This window comes from Acanthochromis polyacanthus, chromosome 23, assembly GCF_021347895.1.
Source record: "Acanthochromis polyacanthus isolate Apoly-LR-REF ecotype Palm Island chromosome 23, KAUST_Apoly_ChrSc, whole genome shotgun sequence".
Classification (NCBI taxonomy): Eukaryota; Metazoa; Chordata; class Actinopteri; family Pomacentridae; genus Acanthochromis; species Acanthochromis polyacanthus.
Genome location: NC_067135.1, coordinates 8,944,612 through 8,963,484, shown reverse-complemented (window position 1 = coordinate 8,963,484; position 18,873 = coordinate 8,944,612). Strand labels below are relative to the sequence as shown.

At 39.9% G+C, this 18,873-nt stretch overlaps 2 protein-coding genes across 2 annotated transcripts in view; both read left to right on the top strand.

Annotated features, from left to right (window-relative positions):
* Positions 1–18,873, top strand: part of LOC110962536 (pyruvate carboxylase, mitochondrial) — a 627,844-nt gene that overhangs the window by 272,531 nt on the left and 336,440 nt on the right.
* LOC110962559 (uncharacterized) lies at positions 6,635–18,130 on the top strand. Its single transcript, XM_022210561.2, has 11 exons — positions 6,635–6,919; positions 8,714–10,143; positions 11,138–11,388; positions 12,335–12,540; positions 13,506–13,666; positions 13,802–13,905; positions 14,102–14,162; positions 15,395–15,483; positions 16,668–16,790; positions 17,150–17,250; positions 17,377–18,130. Exons 2-11 carry the CDS (start codon positions 8,742–8,744, stop codon positions 17,900–17,902), a joined length of 3,024 nt encoding a protein of 1,007 aa, XP_022066253.2. The 5' UTR covers positions 6,635–6,919; positions 8,714–8,741; the 3' UTR covers positions 17,903–18,130.

Here is an 18,873-nt window from a genome sequence, read left to right as displayed (position 1 = left end):
TGCGTCATTGTCAATTCAACATTTATAGAAATATATTACAGTAGTCGCAATGGTTATCGAAGGGCAAAATAATAAAATAAGTGTATTTTATTCAATTATTTGCGATATTTTAATTCAAATTTGGTATTTGTCATTATTTTAACCTTTTGATTGCTTAACCCTTTTCACTCTGAATGTTCTTGTTTCGGGACCGGGCGATATCTTTCATTACAAATAAACCTAAGGTCAGTTTTTGACAAGGCTGGCACATTCACGAAGATGCCGCGTAGTAGTGATACATTTAAAATGGATGTAATATTGTTGTGGTCCATTTCTGTTGCAAAAAGTTTGTCGAGTTGCTGTTTTAAAACGGGTTCATCAACATTAATGTCACGGATTCATTGTTATAAGGCTTTACTCACTGATATACCGTTTTGATTATGTGGAAGAAAAAATCGAAATATTTCGTAGATTTTTTGAAAATTTTAGTCTGGATCGCTGAAGGGGTCAAGGAGCCGTATTGTATTTCCAAATTTTCTCAAGTGCGTATAGCCCAGGGTTGCTCGTTTTGGCCTTTATAGATGTGGATCCGCTGCCAAATTTGGGTCATTCTTTTTTGAAAAATTGCTTTGGGCCATTCATAAAAATGTTCTCCAACATGTTGATTCATTCACTTCACCTTTAGTTGACCCCTGTGACCTTTCTTTAAATGGAAATAATTCAAAATTCTGACCTTTGCAACTACAAACTTAGGAGCTTCAAATGATTCTTGGTGTCTTCCTCCATCATCTAAGACATTAAGTCAAATGATCATGTTGTTAGTATCACGCTGTATACACCACGTCATGTATTTTAGGGTTATATATTTCTCCACATTTATCTTTAACGTAAAATTGACATTAGTCGGTACTGCACTTATGCGCATCTAACACCCTGTAGTAGAAAGTTGGAGTTGAGTGTGGTAGCCACTTGCATAGAAAAGGTTTTTCCACTCCAAATCAGCTGGATATCCTTCATAACTCTTGACATGTTGACTTAATGTAAAGGAATATTTCAGTTTTTGACGGTTTTTCCCCGTCTAACCACTGTTGTCCCTTTTATACTGAGCTTCCATAGACACGTACATCTACTCTGACACATTTTAACAGCGTATCGATAAATGAAGGCTCTATTATTTGAAACCGACACACTCTCTTTGACGTTCGCTTGTGGCAAGACTTGCTTCGAAGCTGAAATGAATGACACACTGCACTGTAATTATTGTGTTCAGTCTTCAATAGTCAAGTGCTTTTTGATAGTTTCTCCTGTGCAGCAGCAGAAATCACAAATTTTACATGAAAGAAGTGTGTAGTAGTCTTTAGAAGTGTGTAGCACTGCAGGCACATGAGCGCACGGCGGGGTCTCTGAACATTTTCTGGCCTCTGATCTTGTTTTTAAGCATTTGTCAAGCTGTCATGTGATTTTTAGGCGGCTTTTATTCCTCCAGAAGTGCACGGAGGGTTCGCCGGCTAAGGAATATATGTCATATTTCCAACCTTATTATTTTTGACTTGAAAGACATAAAATATCAGTGTAGTGGTTTTGGAATTTTCCTGCAAGTTTTTCTGCACATCTGCTGTACATGACTGAAACAGTAATTCTGCGTTCCCGCTTTTTTGCAGCTCTAGGCTGAGGAGCTCCTTTGTACACTAATGTGTTCTGATGCTTTACAGGATCACTTCATTGGCAAATGAGATTTTCGTACTGTAAAAAGTTCTGTCTACGTGCATTTGTAAACAGCTGATTTGTTTTTGGTTGTTGATGCATGTGTCAATGTGTATTTACCTCCTTTAAATAAGGTTGGCCTTAAAGATGCAAACTTAATTTCAGGTTAATCTGACAGTGACATCGTGTTATATCACATCGTATTGGACAATGTTCAGAAGTTATGATGGCGAATCTTTGCACAAATTTTACATGAATGTGCAGTAGAGATAAATGAAGCACTGTAATGTCTACCATAGAAGGATACTCGACTGTTTAGCATTGCTTTAAACGCTGTGTTTGAGATACTTTTTATGTTTTTTTTTACGTAAACTTTTAACACAGGATCATCATTTTGACAAATATACTGTCTTTCCCTTGGCTTTCTCCCATTGCGATGCCTTTATGTTTATTCCTTCTGTAAGACTCCATTAAAGGAGACATCGAGCATTTTGAGTAAATAATTTCTCACACATACATCTTCCATGACAAGCTGTTTTGCATCGGTTTCGCTTCTGTGTGTTCAGTATATTAAGTACACTGTCATGCTTTTGGGTGATGCTACACTTTCTCGTACCGTCCATTATACATCTAGCGAATGCGCGGAGCGTCGTCACAAAGCAACACGGCTACCGATGGGGAGGGAGCGTATTTCACAAGCATATTTGCATAATTGTTTCACTGCTGATAGTCTAAAAGCTTCAATAAATGCTTTGTTGGATGTTTTTTTGATACTCAGTGTGTATTTATTTCTTTATTTGGTAGGGACAGCGCACCTTAATGAACATCTATTTATACAGGAATGGACATAAATATGCCGGATTATAGCAACAATGCTAATTTACATCCGCAGTCCCGAGACAAAAAGTCAAAAAAAATGAAAAAAGACATAACAGTGATACATACGACAATAAGTCACAATAAAAGTACATTGCAAAAAATACACAAAGAAAGCAACAGTGAAACATACAATAAGACATATCATGTTTCGTGTTATTTGTGGCTTTAATTTTACTCATCTGTTCTGTTTCTGCCGTTCATCACTTCTTGTGTCAGTGACGAAGACAGAAGGAGAGACGACTCGGAGAACACAAAAAAAAAAGTCCAGAAGTGCTCGTCTCTTTCCCCCTCCTCTGCTCCCGCAGGTTTTTTTTGGCGAATTTGAGAGAAAACTAGAGAAGCATCTCCCCCATGCACACTCCTCCGCACTCCCCTTCCATCCTCTCACAACCTTTCATTCACACATTTTTCATTCTGTTTTTTGTTTTAAGGCTTTCGAGCACACGCAAACATGAACGTATGCAAATTTGCATACACAAGAGACAATGTGAGGAAGTGCTGAAGACCGAAAATGTTTAAGAAGAGCCGTACTTGGATGCAAGACTGAGCTTTGCCATAAAACATTTAAAGGGCTTCGTTTCAAAATGTATATGTATTCCTTTCTTCTTTTACTTAGTTTAACTTACATACATTTTTGCAGTGCATCAAATTCTCTGCACATTCTATCTGAAATACAAGATAAACTTTTTATGAGCTGGATAAAAGGATTTTTCTTGAATTCAGCTAAGCAAGAGCCGTGTTAGATGAGCACATATGCCTTCCAGTGTACATGCTTTACATATCTGATTAATTTTGTATGTTCTGAAGCAGCAGAATTTCCCTTACAGGCTGTAGTCAACGGCTTGTTGTTTTGAAGAAAGCGTTAAGAGACAAAATAGGGCATTATTCGTCTTCCTAGTTCTCGATGGCTTACCACAGCCCCAATAACCTATACTACAAAGTCTTTATGCTCACTATTGATCCTCTACATTGAGAAAAGTTGCATGAAATCAAGGTATTATCAAGAAAATCTAATTTGCTGCAAAGAGAATTATGTAATCTAGAAATTAAATGTTGATAAAGCTATCAAACATGCCATCAATGAGGTTATTCTGTCCGACACAGCCTGTCTAGAGACCACATTACTTATTATGCATGTTAATATTGAGGTTTCCAGTTACGACGTACAGTCGCACTGTACAAGTGACCTCAGCATTAACATGATCACCTACACACTATGTGTAGGTGATCGGTGACACAGATAAACTTCTCATTGTTGCATTGCATGAGAAAATGATCCCATGCACTACTTATTCCTGCTATTTTTTTGTCATATATCTCTCCAACGGTTGTTTTTAGGCTTTCAAAATGGATTAATATTCATGTTTAAAGATTTTCTTCATCCAAATCATTTCACAGAAGTGATTTAGAAGCACACAATCACAGGAAGCACCAGCATCACGTTTCACAAATTATTTTCATCCACAAATTGTCACTCAGTTTGTGAATCTTACGTCTTCCCCCGGCAGTTTCTGTCACATTTTTACAAAATTTTCACAGCAGTATAAAGCTTTGCACTTCTATGGACACAGCGCAACCATGACGAGAGGTCGAGAGAACTCAAAACTCTTTTCTGCGATATATCAAAGTACCGTACATATTATGCTATTAAAAAATCAAAGAAAGAAAGAAAGGCGACCCTACATAGCACAGATGTTTTTCCACTAGTAATTATATTTTGTTTCCATTCTGCTCTGGGTGAACTCAGCCAAAAAGTACCTTCATTTCTGTTGTGTGACTGTTGGTTGCAGTAAAGTCAGTCATGGCTTCACGGCTGCACAGATGAGCGCAAATGTTTGTTTGTTATTTACAGAATTTGTTGGAAAGGGTATTTTTGGTGCTATTTTGAGCTCAGATTAGACAACGTTTATGGTACGGAAAAGAAAGTTGAAAATTCTTTCCGTTTTTACAGTTTCTTGTCTCCGTAATCGGTGGAATAAACAACATGTCTTTGAAACTCAGCGACCTGTTTTGGGGTTCATAGGGTTAAAAGATCCAAAATGAATTGATGGAATATATTGTTGTCGCAAAAGTGATTTAGAAACACAAGATCACAAGAAGTGGCAGCGTCACGCTTCGCTAATGATTGTCATCTGCAACGTGCACGTCAGTTTATGAGTCTTAACTTGTCTCATTTGCGTTTGTGTGCCACGAGGACAGTTTTTGGTTTTTAATGAGAGCCATTTTAAGTGAGAAATTTAGATTTTATTTTGCAAATCACAGCCTGCAAATTTGACAGGTGACAGGATCGGATGGGCAGCTCGGGACGTTATTATTTAACAACAGTTTTGATTAGTTTATGTTACCAGAAAGATATTCGTGTCCCAGATTTGCACGATGCAGTTCAGCTGCAGTTTTCCAGATGCATAAAGTAATTAACTACAATTACACGAGTAGCATACGCACATTTGGCAGGCCCTGACACTCTAGTTGTGTATTTCTATTGTGCTAGATTCTATACATTATTTTATGCAAGTGTCCTCTTATTATTTAAAATGAGTAAACTACCACTTAGCTGTGTTCCAAGTAAACTTAATATTGCATGCAATATAGAGAATAAGAATTAGCTTTATGTTCTTTATTGGAAAGGGAAAGAGACATCACCTCTCTGTGTCAAAAATGTTTATTCAACAAATTCAATCTTAAAAATTCAAATTATTACAATTTTTCAAGCTGCGTAATTCAAATTCAAATATAAATGATTCAAATTCAGTTTCTATTTCTGTCCATAAATGAGATGCCCAGAAAAATCTATGAATTTCTTTCCTTCTGTTTTTTCTTTCAACCCAAATATCAAAAGTGTGTGTCGCAGTTAGGCCTAGCATGACTTGAATGACACAAATCACAAACTTTTGTACCATTAATGCTGTATTTTTTACATTGTAGTACGATAAATGAGTCCGTTTAGATGCAGGGTGATAACAGAAAATTATCTTTAAGGTTTAAAGTAGTCTAAGATGTTCAATTGCTCCCTGTCTTGTCAGTAATAACATCCCAGTGTGTGTGTGTGTGTGTGTGTGTGTCAGGTAATCGTAGTTGCTCACACACTTGTGGACTTGTCAGCGGTTCATGTTTGAGGTTGTGCAGGTGCGAGTAGGTGTTTTAATCCCACTATATGACATAACGAGACAGAAAATGGCAAATTAGCATGCATAAAGTGCGCACCGTAGATGTGTGTGTGCGTGCGTGCATGTGTGTGTGTGGTGGGTGAGTGGGTGGGAGAGTGGGTGGGGCTGCAGGGTGTTTAGAGGGTTCCCTGAACCATCGTTTGTCGCCGTCTTTCTTCCTGTTTCATTCTCTCTCACGTCCTGTCAGCTGACTCAGCCGGAGAATCTTGATCTGGTAAACATCTATATGCTACCGCCTCTGCACACGCACTCTCACACACAAAATGTACTGTATGTAGCTACACAAAGATGATGTGCGTGCACGTACAGACACACATGGAGGAACACATCACATGAACAGGAAAGACATTTATAATCACTTTTAGGGTTACAAATAACTTCAGTGAGGTCAAACCTAGTACTGCTTTATAAATACAAACTGTGTGCTAAATGTGTTGCAGAAAAAGGGAGTAGATTTCTAGAAAAGAGTCGGGACATCAGAGCAGAACAGACAGCAAATGAACTGACAAAGAGAAAGGAAAGCATGGAGATGAATAGAATGAAAGCAAGCAGAAGAAGAAAGTCAGGCCAAGAGACAACAAAGTTGGGTGCTCGGTGAGAAAATGCGACAGAAAGAGCGATAAGGACGGGCAAAGAGACGGAAAGAGAGACAGGGAGATGGAGGAGGGGGGCAGAGAGATAAAGATAGCTGAAAGGAGGGAGATCCATCAGCGTTTGTTTCCTCAGGATGTGGTTACCACGACGACGAAAAGGCAGAGAGGCAACATCACTACCCGCTGGTCCTCTTTGACACCTGCAAGTGTGAGTGCGAAAGTCAGTGTGTGTTTGTGTACGTGTGTTTCAGTGAGTAGCCGCACTTAAGTGTGTGTGTCTGTGTGTGCGTGTGTGCGTGTGTGCGTGTGTGTGCGGTCTAGCTGTGTGTGTGTCCATTTCGCTGTATGTGTGACAGACAGTGTGTGTGTGTGCTGCTGTCAAAGGATGCACAGTAAAGAGAGAGAGAGAGAGAGAGACACACAGAAATAGGAAGGACGATGTGAGAAAATCTGAAGGGCGACATAATTAGACAAACACGACGGTGGAGTGACAAAGAGTCAGAAAGAATAATGATGAGAGGAGTCGAGGGAGCAATAAGAAAGCATGAAGAACAGCGGACGAACATGCGTCAAAAGGAAATTAAGCGGCAATGACTGGTAAAAGAAAAAACTAAACCTCAAAACGTGTACAGTGTATTTGTCTCTTCATCTCGTCTTACTTCGCTCTTTCTCTTTGTGACTCATGCTGTGTCCTATTTAGAGCAAAGTGTGGTTTCAAGGCAGAAAGAAGAAGAAACACCAGTGAAGAGTTAAAGATTTAACGAAGCCCAGAGTAAATATCTGAGTTTTTAACTTTTTAGACAGTGAAGAAGTTTTGTTTTTCTCGTGATTGCTTCAAAAGTTGTCTTCTCTTTGTGACTATGTTGCATTTACAACATTTACAATTCAATCCGATAATTTGCTTACTTGTTTTTTCATTAGTTTGAAGATGCCAAACATAACTAAATGGTATGCTGTTGTTGCACAAATGCATAACGGCAATGCTAACATGCTAAAAGACTGCTAACCGGAGCTCTATAAATGCGCCAAAGCTTTAAACCTGCATGCTATAGACGTACAGCATTTGTTGACATGAGTTGTGCATTCTATTATTAATTAAAGCAAATCAAATTTATTTTATCCTACACTTAATGACTTCTTTATACCTTTCTTTAGAAAACAGAGCTACAAAAGAGTGAGTGATAGTTGATGAAGGGTCACATCGGTGCATCAAACTCTGTGACCCTTTAGATTCTTTGGGACAATTAGAATGACTGAGCTATGTTACTGCTGCAAAATTTTCACTTTGTCATTATTTTATGTGCCGCCCAGGTAAAATATTTTGCTAATATTTCAAATGTGATGGCTGCAAAAATTTCCAAAAATGCCTCGTAAATATGTAACGTGAGAGAGAGACTCAAAAATGTTGTTTGTTCGTTGTGTTTTTTTTTTAATGCATTCAAGATTATCCTACAGTAACATAGAATCTAATCGGTCACATGTTTCAGTGCACAGAAATGAAAACAGTTAAAATCTGCAAGCTATATTTATTTATTCTGAAAGAAATTTGCTTGGGGAGCAGCGATAAAAGAGTAACAGAATCAACTGACGATGTTGTTTCATGATTCAAGTTTATTCATACGTTGCCTTTTTGTCTCTTAGCTGTTTGCTTTCTCCTGGTGCATTATTTCAAGCCTGTGTTTGTGCGTGTTTGTTTAAACTTTTACATACATTTTTAACAGCACAACATGCCAGTTATAATGGGCGGATAGGATTGTTCAAAACTGCTAACAGGTGCTTGATTTGGAATTTAAAAGGCTTTAAATCTGCATTTTATAGACGTGTGGCGTTACGTGTCATGAATTGTTCACTTTATTTACTAGTCTGAGTTTACTTCCCTGTGTTTATTCATGTAAGATGTGACAACTTGTGATCTGAAGCAAGTCTATTTTAACCGAACTACATTTTCACAGTCATTAGAAAATAGTGTTACAGCGTAAAGAGTTATTGCTGATAGAAGATCACATGTTGGTTTTGCGTTACACTGTGTGACCCGTTTTTCATTAAACTCTAAGTCCACTTAAATGACACAACTTCGCTGCAAATAATTTCAAACACTGCATTGCTTACTTGAGAGAGAGCCAGAAGTGATGATAGCTGCGATAACATGAGCTGTAATGTAGGTCATTCTTTGATCTCTTTTATTTGATGAAGCTGATTGTCTGACAGCACAGAAGCTAATGAGTCACATATTTAAAGCAGCTCAAATTTGTAAGCCTATGTATGAAGGCCAAACATCGGGAAACAGTTATAAAAAACTGGATTTAAGTTCTTGTTTAAATTGTTGCTACTAACTAATAGTGTTGTTGAGTATTTTTTATCACATTCATGTTCTGCTTCTATCTCTTGCAGGCTCTCCACCAAAACCCAATGAGCCATCATGGAGGATCGTTCATCCACACAATCCTTCTCCAACCTCCACCACCACCACCGCCGCCCATCCTTTCCCATCGCCCTGCCCAGCTTTCAGAGCTCAGAAGGGGGATACCTGTCCTCTCAGCCCCCCCAGGATCCTCTGGAGCAGTTTGGGAGTAGAGGGGAAGAATCCACCACCTCATTCTTGACATCAAACTCCACTTCTGGGCCAAGAAGGACGAGCAGTGGAGGCGACAGAGTTTACTTAAACACGAGTACGAGCAGCTTGGATGGAGATGCGAGTTTAGGAGGCCATCTCGATGGAGACGGCGGCCTCGGCGGCCATTTTGATGACACTTGGTATAGCAGCATCAAAAAAGAAGCTTGGGATGATGGGGAGAGCTGTGAAAGCCCCGCAGAGGATTTTCATGGTAAAAATGACTGCAACGGTAACACAAATGAGGTTTTTTACATGATGAACTGTGAGGAAGGAGCGAGGCGTAGAGTCAGACCAAACTATAATAATTACAGCCACGCTAGCTGTGAGGCTAAAAGTGAATCACTTTACAACAGGGAGGCAAACTTGAGCCACTTTATGAAACAAACTAATTACTGCAATAGGAGCGGAGGAGGAAGCTTTAATGACAGCAATGTAGATTACTGCAGGACAGATTCAAGGGTGAGTGACAACTATTTAGGAGGAGAAGAAGATTATGGGTCCAGCTGTGGCTCAGGTGAGGATCAGCTTCAACGAGCAGAGGTTGAGGCTCCATGGCTCAGTGTTTCTCCCTTGAGTCAGGAGGAAAACAGGTGGAGAGTAGCAGCAGACAGCCACTCTTTGGCCTCAGGGTATCCATCACAGAGATCCCATATTAGCATCAACAGCAGGACGTACACTCAGAAACTGGACTCCTTCTCTGAGGCTTTCCACCCCCAGCGGAAGCGAAAATTCCCTGTGATTCCCGGTGGAGATACCTCTGGACAAATGTGGGAATTTGGAGGAGGAAGAGGAGAAACCCCTGGACTGATCAAGTCGAGGCAAAGCTGTGCTTTTGACTCGGACTCCTACCAGCCTCCCTCCTCCTCTTCCTCCCCCGCTCATCCTTCACACCCGTCTTTCCCGTCTCCTCCCACATCATCTCACCTCATGTCTTCAGTTCTCAGTCCTCCTCCCACACCTTTACCTCCCCCGTCCCACTCGCCCTCAAAAATGGACTCTCCCGGTGCGTTCGGGAGCATCGGACATGCAGCTTCTCAGGGAGAATCTCTTGGCACGCTTCAGTTTTTCACGCCCCGCCTTCAGTCTGTGCCTTCTGGGATGATCTTGAAGTTTCCGCTGCTGTCACATTGCTTCCCCCAGTCATCAGAGGACTCCAGCAGCGACCCCAGCAGATCCTCCCACGGTGATGACTACGGACACATCGCAGGTACGGCGGCACATATGCACTTTTGTGAATGAAAGAATGATAGTAAGAAGAAGATGAAAACTTCTCGTATGTTGGAAACTGAACTGTTAAACATGAAATTATTCATATGAACTTTATTTTCCCCCCTTTGCTAAAACCACAGGTTAATACCCACATGTAAATTTACGGGACATGTGGGTTTTAGAAGGTGTGATTGTGAAGTTTCCCATTTCCCCTATGTAAATGACAGTTTCACTCATCACATTTTCACAAGCTAAGACATTTAACTGACAGCTTTTGCGCAGTTTTACATCATTTGGAAATTGAAATGTTGACTTGTCTCAACCAGCATGCAATACGTTGAGAATTAGTGTATTTGTACTTGGTTTCATATGTGAGTTTTAACAAGAATTGATCATGGCTGGTGTCATGCAAAAACTAAAAAAAAATTGTAAAATGGATAAGACGCACAGCTTAAGATAGAAAACACTTCTAACGTTTGATTCACAACTTCACGAGCCATAAAATGCCCCCAAAAAGAGTCTATAATAAATCAGCTTCAATTAAAATAAATGTTAAAATCATAAATTTACTGAGGAAAAATATATGTAACTGCCCAGATACACATCTTTACATTCAGAATCACATAAAACAGCATTAACTGATTAAATAGATCACAAAACAAAACCCACAAAACCTATGACACTGAACCGAGTTGTATAATAAACTCAAAAATGTCACAACCAGCATAGTAACTAGTTAATACGCTAAAGCAGGTCTAGTTAAATCAATATGCTTGAGGGAATTCTGCACGTAATGAAAGGATGAAGAAAGTCATTTGCACAGGTCATAGTGATGCTTCAGACTTTCTAATTAGCTCCATTTGACACAGAATGAGACAATCAGACCAAACAGTAAATTATGGAGCATTCACGGTGTTAAAAGCTGCTTTTACAGTGAGCATTACTTTTTTTGTCCTCTACTTTTAATTTTCCCCAATTTCTCTTTTTTCCAGCCACACGTGACATCCTGCAGTGTCCTGAATCATCGTTCCTCACTTCCCCGTCCCATCGTTCATCCCTCCATCCATCCAGAGCCCTCCAGTGCCCCTCCAGTGGTTCATCCCTTCTTACCTCTTTCCATCTTCCCCCTCATGCGTCTCTCCTCTCTGGGCAACATCATGAGGCAGCAGAAAAGAAATCTCCTTACGTGACGACCCAAAAAGTAAAGAATGGACCTGCCAGTCTAAACCAAACACATCTACCGGTACAGTATTCCACTTTTATGGAAAGATTCTGGTTCACTTGCAGAATGTGAGAAAAGAACAACAATAGGAATTCTGTGAGGTCCAGCTTTATAAAAAAATCAACATTATTCTGGTTGCAAGGATGTGAGAATACATTTGAAATGAGTCCTCAGATGATGATTAATATAATTTTAACTATGCAGAAAATATTCCAATATTTTCTAATGCTTTGCGTAATAGACAAATTATTGCTTAGTGCATGCATATTAGGATGCTATCATTTACAAGCTATACTAAACTGCTGAACATAGTCAACAGCAGGCTCTTGATCTTGTCGGTTTCTTTATATCTTTACTTAACCTAACCTTTTTGGACACGTTAAACTTATTTTTTTATGACTAATAAAAGAGTAAAAATTCAGGTTTTCTGTCTTATTACAGTACTGAGACTGAAATAAATACTAATTATGATAATAATAACTTTAAAACTTGTGCTTTTGTGCATGAGCAACCACAGTGTTTCAAAAGGTCACATTTCCACTGCGGCGTTGCCAGGTTCACACATCAGCAAAGCTCAGGAGAGTGTTTAGCGAGGAGGCAGGCAACGACTTGGAGAAGCTGCTCTGACAGACACAGTGGGCGGATGCCTAAATGCTTGACTGTCAAGAAATTACGTTAGCTCCAAGTGCGTTGCTGCTTCTAAAACCACAGTCTTAGTCTGGGTTTTTATTTTTAGACATGCAGAGCAGATAAAGTGTGCATATAAGACAGATTTGGAGTTGGTGAAATTCAGCTTTGAGTTAGATGTAGCTGTGAAGATGCCTCTAAGCCACCAAAAAATATGTTAAATATAACAGCTTTTAGGGATTCACTTGTACAAACTACATTTGCCTGTCTTGTTTGTGTGTTTTAGTCCAAGAATGGTGGTGACAGCAGTCTAAAATATTCATTCTGTGTGTTCTGGCAGCAACAAGCAACTCCAGTCTACACTGGAACACCATTTCCCAGCATCCTTCACTCCAGTAGAGGTCAGAAGAGGGGTCGCTACACTCCTCGGCCTCTCCTCAATCCAGTGCGCAGAGGGACAGGACTCTACTCGACCCTGACATCTTCCCATCACAGAGAAGAAGAAACAGCAAGTGGACAGGACGAGGAGCCGTGTGGTGTGTTACTGTAAGTAACTGGTAAAAGTCAGAGTGAAAATACAACTGATGCAGGCTAAGGCGACCACAGAGTTACAGAGAGTTTACCCTGCCTCAGAACTGGTCTTTGGGGGTTGAGTACACACAACAGTAAGTTTGATCACTCTATGTTTAGTGCAGGCAATGAATCTTTTACCTTTTTGACAGAAATACATGTTTTTTTGTTATTTCTAATCATCTTATAAATAAAAAAATGTCTATTTTGTTGCGTAAATGAAACCGCGATCTACAAAACTGGTGAAAACCTTTTTTTGATTCTTTATTCCTCGCATTTTGGCACTGGTGATGGAAAGTCTTCCTGGGGAGAGCAAAAAAAATCCAATAAGCAGGAAAAACCTTTATAACTGTTGACTAAATACCTGTCTTTTGTTGGAATAATAGATTCAAAGAACTATAAATATTACGACAAATTCAAGAGAGCTGTTGTTGTCGCTTAACTTAATGTGTGGTTGCAAGACACAAGAAAATCTAATTCACTGATTTGCATAAACTATTTAAGTTCCAAACATTACTTTGATGACATGGGTTACATAATAATATTAGTCACTGCAGCAGATTAACATTGTGTGTTATTAAGCTCAAATTTCTCAGTTATTTAATGTAAGTAGAGATAATTTTTCTCCCTCTATTTTAACATTTTACAATGACTGTTTCCCACAGTTAAGACTATTGATTTTACTATTAATAGTATTTTAAAATATCTTTGATTGTAAGGACAAACATAATTCCCCTAACTCAGTGCAGTTTGTTAGCTGAACATGAATGTATTAAAAGCTTATATAACTCAAAAAGATTAATACAAACTTGAGCCCAAACATTATTTATAAAGAAAGTGCTAATATATCAATGGGCTTTCAGCTACTTTCTAGTTCATACTGTTGTCTTTTATGTCTGTTTTTACTCTCATTTTGTTCTTCTCTCCGTTTCCTTCTCCAGACACGTCAATGTGGGTCCTGATTTCCAGGCAGATCTTCCTCCGTACTTTGGAGATGGCGGATGGTCATCGGCGTGGTCACCACAGGATGAAACTCCTCGGGAACAGTTGCTCTGGAAACCGTGGGACAATCTGGAGGAGAATGCTCACTTACAAAACCAAGGTAGATGGCACATCAGAACAAGTTTTCTTCCCCAAACCCATGGAGTAAAAACATGTCAGGAGTATATTAAATATTTTAGCGTCTCTGTATTATTTTAACACCTAAAGCTGCCAATGTTTTCATGTTTATGTGCAGTGGAGAAGCTGTTGTCCATGTGTAGTTCCAGCTGCCTACCAGGAGGAGGCAGTAATACTGAGCTGGCCCTGCACTGTCTGCACTACTGTCAGGGGAACACAATGGTAAACAGTGACACTATCGTTCTTTATTCTTCATTACTGTTACTATACATTCGTTCCATGGTTTTCATCATTCCTCCATCCATCTTTACTCACTTCCATGCATCCTCACTCTTTCTCTCTCACTCTTTCATATCCAGTTAATTGCATTGCATGCCTCATCTGTTTGTTTTCTCCGTCCTCCATCCCTCCTGTTCAGGCCACACTGGAGATGCTGTTGTTCTCACAGCCCTCACCGACAGGAGACTACCACTACTCTGGTAACTCTTAATCTTGGGCTTCCCTAAAACTTCACATAACTCTTTAACTTTGGTTTTTATTCAGAGTGATATGAGTGTGCCTTGGTTTACAAATTGAAGACCAAAAGAACTTAAGATTCATACATTATCTTTACATACATGCTATTTTATCTATCTTAAAGTGAAATCACTACTTTAACCCTCCTGTTGTCCTCATTTCTGGGCACCAAAAAAATATTGTTTTCTTCCGATTACTCCTTAGAAGATTCCGTTAAAAGTTTTTTTTTTTTTTAAAAATCCCCAAATTTGGCAAGAAAATTCTTGTAAATATTTTCAAAAAAATAGCAAAAATCTTCCAAAAAAAATATCCTAAAAAGCTTTTAAACTTTTAATATTTTCTTTAAGAACATTCAGAAAAAAATCAACCAAAATCCAGTGACAACAGGAGGGTTAATTATAGTGTTTCTTTATGTTTTTGTATCCATAACTATGTCATATCTGACTTTGGGATATAAGAGGAGAAGAAAAATTAAGCGAAATGTGTTGCAGTGAAAGATGTTTACCTCTAGTGTTTCTCTGCAACGCTCTGTGATTGTGTGCATGTGAGAAATATGAGTCAGCAAGGAAGAAACCATTCCCACTGTACTCTACATACAATAGAAGGCATTGTACAAGCCCAGATTTCCTTCCACTTTCATCGCATGCCATCCGCTGTGTCTCTCTCCGGTGCATGTAAGTCCACCAAGAACCCTGTAAAATACAGAGCATGCTTTGTTCTGCGTACTAGTGTTCAGTCAGGTGAGTTTATTCCCACAGACAGGGCTACTGCTACATGTTTGGGGCCCCCTGACAACAGCTTAGCAATGTTTAGATGTCTCAGATTCCTGGCATGTCCCAGGACCCCCTCCGGCTTTGTTGCTCTGAATCACTTCAGGTTTTCAAAGCTAACAGACACCTCCTGTCTCTCTGATCCCTCCTGAATGACGTCTGCATCAGGAAAACTAACCAGCTCAGTGAATGTAATTCCACATGATCAGGAACTTTGCACAGATGCATGGCACCTGCATTGTTAGACAATCTATACAATGCACAGTGAGCGTCCTCAGACTCTTTATCTCCTTTGTTTTGTAACATTTACTGCTGCATTAATTTGCATCCCAGCAAATCACACATTTCAGGATGACCTTGTGGTATTTCTTGTCATTGTTCTGATTGTTTCCCCTCCCCCCCCTTTTCTCTTTTTCCCTCTGTAGGCTGTGATTTTTGGACTGACACTGAAAGGAATCTCTTCAGTGCAACTCTTGGGACTTACGGAAAAAACTTTTCACTCATAGAGAAAACGGTAATATGCTTTTTTTTTTAACGCTGGCATGAGGGTTAATTTAATGTGATTCTGATCTGTCTTTGCAGTGGCATAAAAGGTACATATTTGAATTTTGTCATCAGATGCTACTGTGAAAAACAAAAAGTACCTATTTGTGTAAGTGGAAATCAACACATAGAATAAAAAACAGGAAGTTCAGCTTTTTTCCAGCCGGTGTTTTGTGCTCATCACTGGGTCTAAGCGTTCTGTGTTGTGCTGCATCATTTCATAAAGGTGAAGTATTATGTTCCTAAGGTGTACTGGGCAAAGTGCTCATTTTCTTGCCTGTACCTGTTCAGTTTTTGGTGACTCACCGTGTGCTTCAGTGGGAGTGAAGTGACACATCAAACTGCAGGGGAAGAAAATTACAGTTTGAGTGATGCAAAAACACCACAGTTAATACTCTGATTTTTCACCAGTTTCTGTCATGAATGATGACTCTATCTAACTGTGATTCTGGAAAAGGATTTTTTCACATTTAGCTAGCATATTTAGCTAGTTAGCATGAATCAGATTTACGGTCCCCCTCAGTTCCTTAACCTGTGCATGAGCTTGAACGCACACAAGACACTAGAATAGTGTTTTGTCGATCCATCTGAGCCACTTGAATTGTTTCCCATTTACAGAACCAGAGCTTTGTAGCAAAACCAGTTTAATTTCAGTGCACACACTCAGGGGACAGCTGGCAGACCAAGAGCAGAAACAGCTGCTTTACTTTTTACCATCCCCTTTACAGCCTCTGAAAGATGGTGGTTACTGGCCACATTGTGAAATGCAACTAAATTCCCAGGCCGGTTTGTAGCTTTGCAGCACCTTTTGTCAAAAATATCAGCACTTCATGCCAAGTGAAGGCAACTACATGCTGCAACTTCACAAAAACAACACTTGAAAATTCACCGGCACAATTAAGGGCTGGAAAAAATGTCAGTGTTGTGTTTTGGTGTAACTGAATGTGTCAGCTTGGTTTTCTGCAGGTATTTTCAGGCAAGTTGTGACTGTAACAGAGAATTTGGTAAATAGAATGAACAAATAATGCACAGATCTGTTTTTAAACACAGATACATACACACATCGATTATGTATGAATGTAAGACTGGCAGCAGAGTGTAACTACAGATGTACAGAGCCATCAATCAGGAATGCTGTGTGTGTGTACGTTGCAGGTGGGGACTAAGACAGTGAGACAATGTGTTGAGTTTTACTACATGAGCAAAAAGCTCCTGGACAAGCAGAAGAAGCAGAAGGAGGAAGAGAGCAGAGATGGAGTACTGGAGCAGCAGAAACATGTAAGAATCCTCAGGAATTTGGGTGAAACTGTTTTCTTTTTTCATCAAAATGTCACATGTGATGCAGGGATTCTGGTATCCTACTAATGCCCCGGGTGTTTCTGTTACTTTGCTTTTAGTTGTCCTTCTTTTTCAATCGTTTTTGTTGTTTTTGTCCTGTATCAGTTCTGAGAGTCCTGATGTCAAAGAACAGAAAGTAATAACATAGTCTGCTTCCCAAAGGAAATAATACTGTGTATTTGGAGCATTTGTGCTGTCTTGTGTAATGACTTAAATGCATTACATGATTATCCAGTGTGGAATGCAGCTCAACAAGTCAATCACAGCATGCTAGCTCACAAGTAGGCCTGTTTCTATAGGTGACGCCCATCTGTCAGCCAATGGGCAGACGGTTTACACTGGAGGAGGCGGTTCCTGTGCCCCCATTGGCCAGCTACTTCCCCTGTAAGCTGTGCGGAAAGTGAGTAGGATCAGTTGTACTAAAACCTAAAACGAACTCTCTGTGTGTGTTTGGCTTCAGGGCGAGCCAACAGATGGTTTAGATTTCCCTTCTTTTCATTTCTGTCTTCCTCTTTCCTTGCCCCAGAATGTTCTATAAAATCAAGTCCCGTAACGCCCACATGAAGATCCACCGGCAGCCTCAGGAGGACTGGGCCGACCGGCGGCTGCAGCAGCAGCTCCTCACCCAGCGTCTGGCCCTCAGTTGTCCCACCAGCCTCATGCAAACCCCGGCCAGCAACCTGCTCCCACCCCCAGCTGCTCCAGCTCTGACATTTTCCCCCTCAGGTCTCCCTGGGACGTCCAACAACAACAGCAACGCAGACCACAACTCTGTAACAAGCAGCAACCCCATCACTCCTACCGGTGCCAGTGTCCTTGATCCCAGCACAGCTGTAACATACAACAGCATCGCTCCTCCAAATTCTCATGTAATCGCCAATATCGACGGCAGTGACGCAAATCAAACAGAGCCCACCTCTGTCTTGCCCTTCCACCAGTCGTGGGGCTCCTTTGGACACCCTCCAAACCAGGCTATGTTCTACTGCAGCGCAGCAGCAAAGGAGGATGTAGGAGCAGGAACAGTGGCGGGAAAAGAGACGATCGACTGGTAGTAGTGTTCACCTCTCTACAAGCATTACAATCCCTGAGGTATGAGACTCGTCAAGTTGTGCATTTTAAATCAAACTCGTTTCTTATTCAAACTTCAGTGCTTTTTATGAACAATTTAAGAAAGAGCTGATTATTTTTCATGAGTTTTTGTTGTAAATTTTGTACTTAAATGTGTTACATATTTAAATGTTCATTATACATTTTACATTTGAATAAAATTTGTAACAGCATGTCTGTTTCTAATGTTTCTGAGCTTGTTTACAGGTGCTAAACAGGATATATAACATGTTAATTGTGTTAACATGTTAAAAAGATGACAAGATAAGCTTTAGAGCATGTAGGCTTAGAGTTACTAGTATAGGAAGGCGTACCTGTAGCATCAACCTTCCCCTTATCCAGACCTTGTGCTTAGCCAAGCCAACCAACTTCTGGTTCTAGCTTCATATTTAACAGATGAATATAACAGAGGAATTGGTCTCTGAACTGATTTAACTGCAGGAAAGGGAATAAGCATATTTCTAAAAATAAAGTAAATATTTTTCAGCAAGTTCAGCTAAGTTGTTGCTCATTGGCAAGCAGTCTCAAATTCAAGCAGGGCCTTAGAAAGATGGGAATTTGTGATCCACAAACACTGACACGCACACACACATCTTGTTGAAAGGTTTGATATAACACCATAATGGACTAATATTTACCCTGTGAGAACATTTCCTCTCTTACAGCTGTCTGAGTGCCCAGAATTGTCCTGTTGATGGTTAACTACAGCAATTGTGTGCGTGCTGTGTGTGTGATTCTGTTCTGGAAGATGCCAGGAATGGGGCATTATGAGTGTTTGGAGGGGTAGTGTGCTGCAGGTCAGCTAAGAAACACGTACAAAGACAAAAAAGGCAGATGAAACTTACCGGGACACATGAATCAAAACTGACACAAAAACATCAATTGATAAGAAGTACTTTCTTCTATATTCACATGT